We start from the raw sequence: 12095 nt of genomic DNA on the forward strand, positions 1-12095 counted from the left end.
ATTCTGGCCCCTGGGCTACCTCTTAGCGCTACAGAACCTCTCTGTTGGGTTTTGGTATTGGCATGTTGGGGAAAACAATGCCAAACCTATGTGCTGTCCAGAGATTTGAGAGTGGCAGTTGCCAGTTGGATCTCCACCCACCAGGTTGTGTAGGATCTAGGTAAATACATTTCTGCTTACAAACAGAATTGGTGCAATGAGTTCCTTCGAGGAACTTTACACTCACCAGCAGTGCCACGACAGCCCAGGAGCATTATCTTTGTAGCACCACTTGTCCTTACCAAAGTAGCTATCTAGAAATAAACAATTAAGTCAAGGTATGAAGGGTGGAATAAAGCAGTTGAGGGAAGGTTTAGAAGTCCAGAGGGGGAGAAACAAGGATTGATGCGTGAGAAGGAAGAGTGGGAAGGGAGGGTGCGGCATGAATAAGAAGGGATGTAATTTGTGCTTTCAGAATCACTTGGCAGGCCATGATTGAAGATAGATAATGCAGAAGGCGCCTCCTTCCTCCGTAGAGAGCTGAAATCCTATGATTGTCATCTCTCATCAGGATGGGGTCTTCGGTGTACGTCCTTCGGTTAAAATAAGACATTAATATCGTGTTTCGCTCCTCCTGGGGGGGGCAGGAAGCTGCCTTCACTGAGACATGGCAGTTTCTTCTTGCAATGAAAAAGATATATTTGACAAGGCAGGCCTGACAAATCTCAGCCTAAGTGAAATGTCATGTAAGCGTTGCTGCACTGCTAACCAAAGAGCAAGCTCAGGTACACAGAGCAACGTCTCTCAATAATGGGCTTTTTAAGGCAACTTCAGCAGATATTTTTGATTGGCGTTCTCCAAAGATATTGCAGCTTTAATATTTCCATGCGAGCACTCACATCCCTTTGAAGTTTTCACCCGCACTGCACTGCATTCTTCATATCTTCCAAAATGGCAGAAGACTTTTACAGAACCTGCACCAGTGAAGACAATCTGTATTAATCAACCTTAAACTGGATTCGATACACCATATTTACTAGTGAATGTACGGGTGGGGTATCACCATTCGAGTTAAGCAGATTGTTAACAATCTAAAGGATAGGTGAGTCCTCTAAAAAGCAAAAACAAAATGACTAATGCTCGTCAAGTCACCGCTATTATGATTAAAAAAAGACGTAACAGTGGTAGCTATCTCGAGAAAGCACTGATCACCAGTACTAGCCTCTAGAGGTCTGCTTACAAGTTATTAAAAGAAATCACCTCTAAAGTTTGTCATACACATGGAGTGTTAAATCGTTAGGCAACAATGAACTGTAGAAACCCCCTTGTAATCAAACTCATTTGCATTTCTTGGACTACAGCTCTTCTGTTAAAACATGCACAGTCCTTTGCAGACACAACCACAGGCACCCTGCTCACACCTCTAGGATAAATGTTATCCCTTTTGGTCGTGGTTCATACCAAGTTCAAAATATATTCTCCAAACGGGGGATACGGGCTGCTTATTACATACAGAGTCCGTGGCTGATACACTGAAGGACACAACTGCAGAGGGAGTAGGAGTGAGATCTCATCCTACTATGTCGACCAAACCACAAAAACATCTTCAATTAGTTTCAAATTATATTTTAAATAGGGGGCATATCACAAGCCGATGTGCAAGGCAGGGGTGTCCACCACTGATGCATGAGGAAAAGAGCCTGAGAGATTGTAAGACACCCACATGGGATAGATTTGCAAGAAATTAATCTAAATTGAAATCCTGGTAGTATGGCATGGACCAGGTATATGTGACAATGCAAGAACACTATTGATGCAAGGTAAGAACCTCACATTACCATCCTCGTCCGTCTTCCTTGTCACAGTCGCCAAGGAGCACCCCGTGTTCCAGACACAGCATTTACCCATACATTAAAAGGTCCTCACCCAATATGGCTAGCTGACAGGAAGTACCTGTCACCTGGCCTTGCAAGAAATGGAACCCGGCATGACAGCACAGCACAGAATGTTTTCAAGCATGAAGGCTCAACTCAGCAACTCTACCGTGAGCACACCTAAGCTTAGCTGCAGCGTGTGTCTACCTGAGCTAAGACTGACAAACTGTAGACAGTGTAATGTACAGAGTGGCTCTGTATGTCAGGATGCTTATGATGCTAGCCATAGCCATGATCCTCAGGGAATGGCTCAATAATCACAAGCCTAGAAGCTGCAGCAAGGAGGGGTTTTAATTCCTCCTCACCCATGTTGGATGGCTTGAAGTCAATAAAGTCCACGGGAGCTCTAATGAAGGTGAATTAGAATATATGCCTGGCAAACAACTTGGATTGGCCACCAAGGCTGTGTTTGTATTATTGGGATGACTGTGCGGTGTGTGAATGGAAGAGTGTCTCTCTTTGTACTGACACTCCAAAGCCTCCAAATTGTGATGTCTGGTGGCAGCAGGAAGATCAGAAGTATAAAATGGCTCACCTAAATGGTGCATTTTCTGCAAATATTACTTGGAAAAAATTAAAAGTCTTTAAAGGTATTGTGCATGTGAGCTACTTTTAATTAGATCCACAAAGTGCCATGGTTGATACAAATGGTGATGACATTCCCTATGCCAATGCCTAAAACCAGCCAATGTACACCAGCCTGTTTTGAAGGGGCTGTCCAAACCCACACTCTGTGTGGATGTTATGTTGTGTGTGACAACATGAGCTCTTGATAGACAACTAAAAAAGGTGGTCAGTACCATACATGCACATCTAATCAATTAGTTTGACATGTGTCCTGGTAACCACAGTGAGCAGGAAGTTACAGTTACCTCTGTCTTGTAAGCGGATATGCTCGTATTTTTCTTTCATTGTTCAATATTTAAAAAAAAAATGCTCTCCAAGGTCCCACTACTGACATGCCTGAACTATAAGTACTTGATCCATCGCTCTTGGGAACAGCTCTTTGTTGACCTTCTCCCTATCAAGTCTAGAAGATGCTTGACATCATTTCACTGCGCGGAGGTCACTATCTGACACTGAGTGTCCATATTGACTCTTACACTGTCACTTTTCTTCCCTAGGCAGGGACTTCATGTTCTTCACGCCTGTCAGCTACCACGCCTGACATTCCTAGGATGACATGCCTCCTCTGTGGTATGATTTTTTTTCAGATGAATCTAAATCATCATCATAGATCTTTACTTTCCATTGTTTCCAGTGCACATAACGTACACTAAAGAAAATAAAGGCATCCCTGATACAAATATGTTTACATAATATATAAAATTCCTCACAAAACAGAATTAAAAATTAATCTATAAAATCTGCTGGTTAAAAAACAATCACCACAAAAGTATAAACTGCATTGTGCCTTTTCACTAACCCAATCTGTCAGGCCTTTCTAATAATCAGGTATAATGCATAAATGTTTGTGTATATCATATTACATGCCTCGTAAAACGTTTCAAATTCATATATAAAATCCAATGATTAAAATTGCAATCCACGCAAAGCTATACAATGTGTTGTGACTTCGATCTTAATCTTAGCCATCTCTCTTTTATACTTCACTATCCCATTCAGACAAAGCTCTTTCTAGTAATCCAGGAGACCTAAAAACATTGCCATAATAGAACAACCAAAGATTAGACAATTGTTTTTTAAAATGAAGTGCGGGACGGCATTGTTTAAAATGGTATTTTTGCAGGCGTGGGAGAATGTACCTGATCCTGTGTGAGTTAAAAAATGACAAAAAAATAATATATGAAGGTCGGACTGGACGGACCTTTAATCAGGACATACTGACAGATTGTTTCGCGAATAGCTATTCTTGGGAAAGCTCATCATTAACGATATATAGTTAAGACAAAATCTAACTAGGATGAAACGATGTTGAGGATTTGACACAAATATCAAATATGGTTCACCCACCTGAGTAAGCAAGGGGGCATATGAAGTACTGAGGTTTTGGTGCGACTTGCATCTGCTCGGTTGCTTGCAGACTTTTCTAGGAATATTTGTTTAGTTCTTTTTTATGGACATAAATCAACAACTAGAAGGTTTAACAAATAGACCCCCAAACTCAGACTTTCCAGTGTTGTTTTCACGTATTGCAGCCACGTCCAGGGCCATGCAGTCCATGATGATATTTTGGATCACACTAATTGGGTCTCTCTTCCATATCGAGTGCCATAACCTAATCAGAGCAAGGCTCACTATGTCTGAAATGTATGGGGCCTCTAGCTCAGCGTGACAACTAACATTTGCACAATTACTTGGGAATGCTAGTGATCTTTTGTAAAAGCAATCCTCTATTATTTGTAACTGATCAATTGCCACCATCCCTCAGACCCCCACCCCTTACAGTGACAGATTTTGCACCATACATCTTTTTCGATTACCTTGGGAGTCTTGGAACCCACCTTCTTAATGAAGCTGAAGATAGACCAGACACTTTTCTCCATGGCCAGTTTGACCAAGTATATTTTCGGTCAAACCTAACCCCTAGGTAAGTAAAAGTATCCACCACTGCCAATCTATGAACTCCTATGTGAAACAGAGGTTGTTTTTTGGGATGTGTGCCTAATACTAACACAAAGGATTTGGCTTCATTGACACAAAGCTCCAGACTGGTCATGAATTTGGAATAAGCCTCCAAAGGTTTCTGTTGCCCCAACCCAGTTCTTGCAATTAACACAGCGTCCTCTGCATAAAGCAGTATTGGGAGGAGTACTGCGTTAAATCACAGCTGCCTTCACCCCATTAGTGTATAATGAAAATAAAAAGGGGGCAATGACACAACCCTATCTTACACCCTATTTTATTTTTAAAGGCCTTGTGCATTCTCCATCCCTGCTATTAGAAACCCAAGTGGTGGCTTGAGCATGCATCTGATAGCTAAAACGAACTATTGGTGCATCAATGCCAATCTATTCCCAAATGGCCCATAATTTGGGGTTAGAAACAAAATAAAAAGTGGAGACAGGTCCATTAAGGCCATATACATTTTTTCAGATTTTGATGATGTATATTTTGCTATGGTTAAACTTAAATTAAGAGATTGGTCTATTGGTCCCTTTCCTTTTTAGAAACCATACTGCACTGCTATTAAAATATTGATCTCTGTGGCCCAATCCTCTAATCTATTTAGCAAGAGTCAACCCGTCAGTTTTGCTGTACTATCTAGAAGTTAGATAGGTCTATAGTTTTTCTGGGTTATACAAATCCCCCTTTTTAAATCTAGGAATAATTATCGTTGTGCTCCATAAGACTGGTGAGCCCACTTTACCTATACTATTAAAAATATTTGTTAAACATGGAATCAAGATCTCTTGACGAGCTACAAACAATCTATTGGGACCCTGTCCGGGCTTGGTGCCTTTAAGGGGGTACATTGAGCCAAGCCCAATCTCATCTCTGCAATATTGAATACCAAGGTCTCCTTAATAGGTGCCTGTGGAAAGTTATAAAAAGATTCTAAGAGCACATAGGCAGCTCCAAAAAAAAGTGCTAAAAATGAGCTGCTCATCCACCCTCCCCCACTTGAGTATCTAAGGTGGGATCAGAGTCCTCTTTAGAAAATGGTGCATTTATCCCTCACCGGAAATACCTTGTGTTTTTTGTGTCCGCTGCAAGTGACAAATTCTCCCAAGCTTCCTCCCGCAGGCCCCTAATCCTTGCTATCCATGCCTTCCTGCATTCCTTACGCAGGGCCTTTACAAGTTTTTGGTCTCTTAGGCTGGATCTAAGGGCACCATGTAGAATTTTAATCATCTTTGACGCATGGAAGAGACCTCTGACAACCTCAGAATGACTCCGTTTTCCTCCACGGGAGTCTAAGATCAGGCCAGCAGTATCTAAACTGCTATTAACTTCTCTTTTATGATTTGTTGTGTCTGGTTCATCTTATAGCAGATATTCCTTGTGACTAGGAAGCTGGTCTGGAGCATTATCAGCTTAAGTAGCATTGAAGGAATAGAAGAAGAGGGCGAAGTGAGAGGAGTTATGTATAAGATACCACTCTCTAAACATGCTGATGAGTATATGTAATGTGACATATGCATGATAGTGATTATTACAAAGTAATATCTGACAAGACATCATCCATAGCAATTAGAGAAGACAGTGCATGCTTATGGGTGACAGTACAGGACAAATCATGAGCAAATGACAGCAAGATTGTAATCGCTAGATCATACATTGCTCACATAGAGCTAAAAGGGTAGGCATGTCACATGACATTATGGCAGTGTTGCTGCTTGTCCTGAAGTGGGATTGTCAGGTCATTAAACAATCCAGCACCAATGTGTTTTAGGTTGCCTGGCACAGGAGGGCACTCTACAAGCAATGCACCACCACAATCATAGGCATGTCTTCCAACCAAACCAGTGCCACTTATGGATCCACAGTACAGACAGTGGCAATGAGCACTCAACTGGTAGTACTGCCACTTTCATCTCCAGATCTCCAGCAAGCAGCACTAAATCTGCCATTTCAACACCAACTACCCAATTCACACCCAGTCATCTCCCATCGAGGCTTGTCACCACTACTCGAGCTCTGACCAGGGCATAGATGGTGCCACCATCATTATTACACCCATCGTGGCAGCATCATTTCCACAAAGTGGCAGAGATATGACTAGGCATGACGTGGAGAGGAGGAGGAGAAAGAAGGGGATGTGCTACTATCAGATCAAGGAGCAAACACAGACTGGATGCAGCTTAAATAGGCAGTGGGGAGCCAGTGACAGCTGAAATATGTCCCCCTGTACCCCCCACCTCTGTTGCCCAGATATTGGATCAAATGTCCTGAAGGATTGCTGCCACAGAGACAGGTCAAGTTACACTGCAAGCAAACTCATTTTACTCCACAGAAGCTATTGTGATGGAGAGTAATCGTCTGCTGTCTGTGTGACATTATCGGTCAGGAGTGAGGGTGCAGCTACAGGAGCACAGATCTGCCACATGCCATCAGGTTCAATTTATGAACATGAGGTGTGTCCAAAGGCAACGTGTGGGTGACCTTGCAGAGAACAGGGCAAGCAGATGGGCCAGTTGCTGTATGACACATGCTGTGCATGAATGTAAATGCATGGTTGCAGGAGAGCATTTTGTCACTGTAGGCAAGTATTCATGCTTATAACGGATGCCGTTCCAGCAGTTGCCCAACATATGGACACATGCTCCCGACAACAGTTCCAGAAGCCATTTCCTCAACTTTCCACATCTTAAAATGTCACTCCATCAGACCTCAAGAAGGTCTGCTCGTACTGCCAAACACTCCTAACCAATGTACAATCAAAAAGACTACACTATGAGAAAATTCATAAACATTGTTCAAATGACAGTTTGCAATTCAGCAGATGGATAGTACGTGTGGAATAGTGGTTTAGTTGATTAGGCTAGAGGGTGCTATGTAGCTGCCAGGGAGTAGATATTTGAGGGAATTATGTGGGCGGTGGGTAGTGGGGTGAGTAGTGGTCATAGTTATAGGGCATAACTTGGGTGCTTGTTGGGAGGCAAGCTGGACTATGGATATTAGTAAGGTATATTAGGATAGGTTTGTTGTGGAAAGGTATTTTGTGGGTGGTACACATGTACTGCAATAAAACTCACTGTTCATTGGCATTGTGTGAAGTTGCTATTTTATGAAACGTTAAGCAAGTGTACTAGTGGTCCAGAAATGTGAATGAGCAACCTTTGATTCATTGGCATTGGCATCATGCTGCTGTTTGCTATTCTCATACATGTGACTCGGTATGTTCATGATCATTTCTGGGTGTTCATCTGCATCATCGTCTTCCACAGGCATGGTGCGTGTCAATTGTCTTTTTACTTTTTGCACATGATTTGCACCTGATCAGGAAATGAGGAGTACTTGTGTGCTAATTCCTTACATGGAAATGATTACCACTCACCTCATGATGGCTGTTTTCTATTTTCTGCATTTGATTTTACCTCTCAGTAATTGTGGTTGTATTTCTGCAGGTGCATATTTTGGAAGTTATTTTAAACCTAATTTGTTCTGCAAGAGGACTCTTGCAATTTTACTGATCTGTTTTTCTGCATGCAATTTATCTGTATGCAGAATGATTTGTATTCAAACGGAGTGAAATGAACACATGAAACTTGGCTCTTCCTTACTCATAATCAAGTCTGTGTTATAAATGTGTATAAGCCTTATCATGTTAGTGCAGGCTTTGGTCTTTTGGGCACGGCCAAAAAATGTCTGTGAATCCTCTTGTCTCTTAGGATCATGGTTCTTCGGGCTGTGGTGATGTCTCAACTGGATTATGCTAATGCCCTTTATGGAGGACTCCCACAATATCTACTTTAGAAACTACAAATTGTTCAGAACGCTGCTGGTCGCCTGGCCTTACATCTTCTCAAGCGAGCATCTATCACTTCTCACCTTGCATTGGCTTCCTGGGAGAAATAGGATCTCGTTTAAGAACTTGACCATTATGCATAGGGGCTGCACCATTCTGGCCCAGATTATCTGTGCTCTAGAATCTAATTCTACTCTCCCTCTAGATCCCTGCGCTCTTTTCATGGCCATCTGGTCAAAGTTCCTAGGGTAAAACGAGCTAGATCCGAAGGCAGAGCCTTTTCCCTCCTGGAACCTCAAAGTTGGAACAAATGGCCTGTGGGACTCTGCCAAGTAAACAATAAACAATTGTTTAGAAAGCAACTCAAAACTTGGATTTTCACTCGCTAATAAGTTCTTTCCTAACTGTTGTGACTCCTATTTCTTTGCAGCTGCGGGTCACTCCTCTGAGTAGCCATGCTCTTTAGAAATTCCTCCATTAAATGATTCATTCATTATAAACACAATTAATTGCAAAAGAGATGACATCAGTTCTGGGCAGGATATCACGCATAACGATACCCTTACTTGACCTATTCATATTACTAGATGAACAATTTTAGACACTGGGTGGTAAAAGTAATTTATGATACCATTATGTTTATGTTTACCATTCAATATTAGATGGTGGATGATAAATTGCATGAACTTCTCTGTATAGGGTTATCCTAGATGATAGCTGCTTAGGAGTTACCGTTGCCATGTATATTATTTCTGTTCAAACTGTTTTTGTTCCAGCAATAGATAAATAAACAATATATACATGTGTAATATTGCAAAATATAGTTTCTAGGATTTCGTTGGGATTTATTTTAGTTTTCAGGACATTATTAGAACACATGCTGCTAGTGCGTAATACTTTGTTCTTGGCATGCACTAAAGTTCTCAAACCGCAGTAAAATAATTTGATTTCAGAACTTTAATACCATCAGGTCCGCACCTGTTGAATCCCATTATTGATTTTTACATCTTTGCATATAATGCCTCTACATGTCTGCACCCAATCCTAGCTATTTTAATGAGGGAGATGTACAGTGGCCGAGGTAAAAAAGACATATGATAAAGCTGTAAAACATTCTGAAATAGGAAGCGAAGACTAGACACGCTTCTTCAATTTCCTGTTGTTGCAATCGATTGTGATCAAATCGTTTGTTTATGGTTTATACCATAAATCCACTGGCCAGGGTCTTAAAAGGCAAGTTGTCAATAATTAATGTGAATCTGATAACATAACTATCATACTACCTGGACCATTAAGGCATATTTTTGACACTGAATATGAAGTAAAGCAGTGCACTTAGCAAAGCCACGCTGTTCAGCACATGAGCTGCAGTATGGTAGATTTTCACATGAGGTGCATCCCCATGTCATTGCCTTATTTAAAAAAAAAAAAAAGTTGACGAAGCATCATCCGACCAAAACAGATTGCACAAGCTTCATTCAACTCAGTGAACTACCACATTGATCAAATACGGTCTAAAATCTCATGATTTTCATAAAACTAAAAACACCAACCATTCGGCAAAAACATTAGGAGACAAATCATCCATGTTGGGTTTTGGAAGTGCATTGCTTTGTGGGACTAGAAGATGCCAGACATTGAAGGAAGTTGTCATGCCTTTGGGTGACACCCAGCATCTCATTAGATAGAGGTGCCTACTTCTTGTTGCCCCTGAACAGTGAATAAATGTGTAAGATCTGCATAGTCTCTCAGATCTGCTGCCTGAAACTAAAAAGAAAAGGATTACCCTGCTGGAACCTGGATTTACACCCAAGGGCCTTCCCTCTGAAAGACTGTACCTTCTGCACAATCTAGTAATACAGCCCTTGGGACTCTGCCTTGCTTCAAGAAGGACTAAGGTGCCTCCAATGGACTTTTAAGGATTTGGCCAGGTGCATTGTGGGAATTATAGTCCAGAAATCCGAGAGACCATCTTGGAGATTCGAGCCCTTTGGATTGGTGATTATGACACGTTGAATCTACAAGGACACCTTAAGGAGGCATCTCCTGAAGTTTGAAGAACTGTTGTGAAAAATCTTTATAAGGTGACCGACCCGACGTCGATAGTCAAACCGTTTTCTTTAAAGTGCGACCTGACCAGGATTTCAGGTTCACCTCACTGAAAGCTCCAGACTTCCAGGAACCAGGAAGCTCCAGACTTCCATGAAAGTCAAGTCGTTGAACCCTCTCTGAATCCGGCCTGCTGTGGAAGGTCGAGCATTGTCAGAAGAAAAAGCTCCAGAAAAGTTTCTAAATGTGAAGGTGAAATTTTGACTGGGGCCTCCCACTTAGTGTATCCAACCAGGGCTCCATCGGGGTTGTACTCAAACTTTGACTTTATCAAAGTCAAGCATAACCAGATGTCCCAGAGTGACACTATATGATTGTAAGCACTATTAAGTGATTAATCTTTAAAAAGTCTCATCTCCAGTACCTACATTGGATTTTTTGTTGTTTTGGTGTCTGTGTTCATAAAAATATTTCCTATTTTTATAAATTGGTCTGAGATGTTTGTTTTGTGTTTTGCCTTACTTATTTTATAAATGGTGTTTTTCCATGTTTTACACTCCTGTCTCCTAAGTTAGGCCAGACTGCTCATTGTCAGCTACCAAGGGTTGAGCAAGGGGCTAATTTACTGAGACCTTTACTGGCCCATATACCGTATTGATGGCCTTATTACTAGTGGTAGGTGCATTTGTACCCCTACCAATAACCCACTTTCCAACAGATACACTTTTTTGTGCATGAAAAAGGTATTCCTCTCGGTGAATTTGTCAATATGATGAATGTTAAAAAAAAAACATACAAACATGCTTGTTAGAAAAAATTGACTAAACGGGTACCTAGAAATCAAATTTCCTGCCAGATCACATTCACCTATCCTTGCCTCATTAGCTGTGCTCCTGTTATGTGCACACATAAACAAACCCCATCTACTAAAAGAAAGAGCACAGTATCAGAAAAACATTTTCTGTGCAGGTTTAAAGATGCTTGCTTGTTCATACATCTGTACAGTGTATGCAAATGAAACTTGGCTCATCTTACTTTCTTTCTAGAATGCCAGAAGACTAGAAGCCAGAAGTTGGACAACAGAAGCTTCAAAGCATGTGGAGTACAGGTACTCAACGCAAAATATCCCCTAAAAAACCCTATTCAGAAAAGAGGGGCAGGATTATTGTATAATACAGCTGTGTGACCTAGTGTCTATGTTATTATGCTCACACTGGAGTTTAGATACCTCATGTTTGGTTTCAGATTTTCCACTTGACCACAAGGTAATTGAACATCTACCATTGTTTTTGCCCTAACATCACCATAGTGTACTCTCCAAACCTGCTACATTAGTTTTGGGCTCTGTTTAAAAGCAAACGTGTTTTAATTTCTTTCCAAATTGTCATCATTGTTACTCTGTAATATTCAAATAATTACAGATATAAAGACGGAGAAAAAGTTAATATTTGTACCACGCACCTCTGCAACACAGAATGTGATGCAATAATAAATATTTTCCTACAGCACCTGATGCAAGACATACTTCTGTTTTATAAAAATACAATAAAACCTTTAAACATTTAAAGGAACGTAGTTTCAAGACTACACTTGTAGGTTGGCGGTAACCTGGGCTGAAAAGACAAAGGCTGAATTCCTTTTGACTATTCATGTTGTAGCTATTCTGTAATAAGACATATATTCTGCCTTGGCTCAGTTCAAGTTCATTCCAAAAGAAAAATTCATGTCTTTGTGTGATGTCACCCACTCACACCCTAGCT

The 12095-nt window shown here is 41.0% G+C and overlaps 1 protein-coding gene across 2 annotated transcripts in view; it reads left to right on the forward strand.

Moving 5' to 3' along the window:
* The window catches only part of LOC147679712 (reticulon-4 receptor-like), a 783809-nt gene that overhangs the window by 271550 nt on the left and 500164 nt on the right, over positions 1 to 12095 (forward strand). For both annotated transcript variants that reach the window (XM_086943282.1, XM_086943283.1), the window contains one exon: positions 11382 to 11443. In XM_086943282.1, coding sequence (XP_086799408.1) covers positions 11382 to 11443 — 62 coding nt within the window. The remainder of the gene's footprint in view (positions 1 to 11381; positions 11444 to 12095) is intronic.

The sequence above is a fragment of the Lissotriton vulgaris genome, chromosome 11, assembly GCF_964263255.1.
Source record: "Lissotriton vulgaris chromosome 11, aLisVul1.2, whole genome shotgun sequence".
Lineage (NCBI taxonomy): Eukaryota > Metazoa > Chordata > Amphibia > Caudata > Salamandridae > Lissotriton > Lissotriton vulgaris.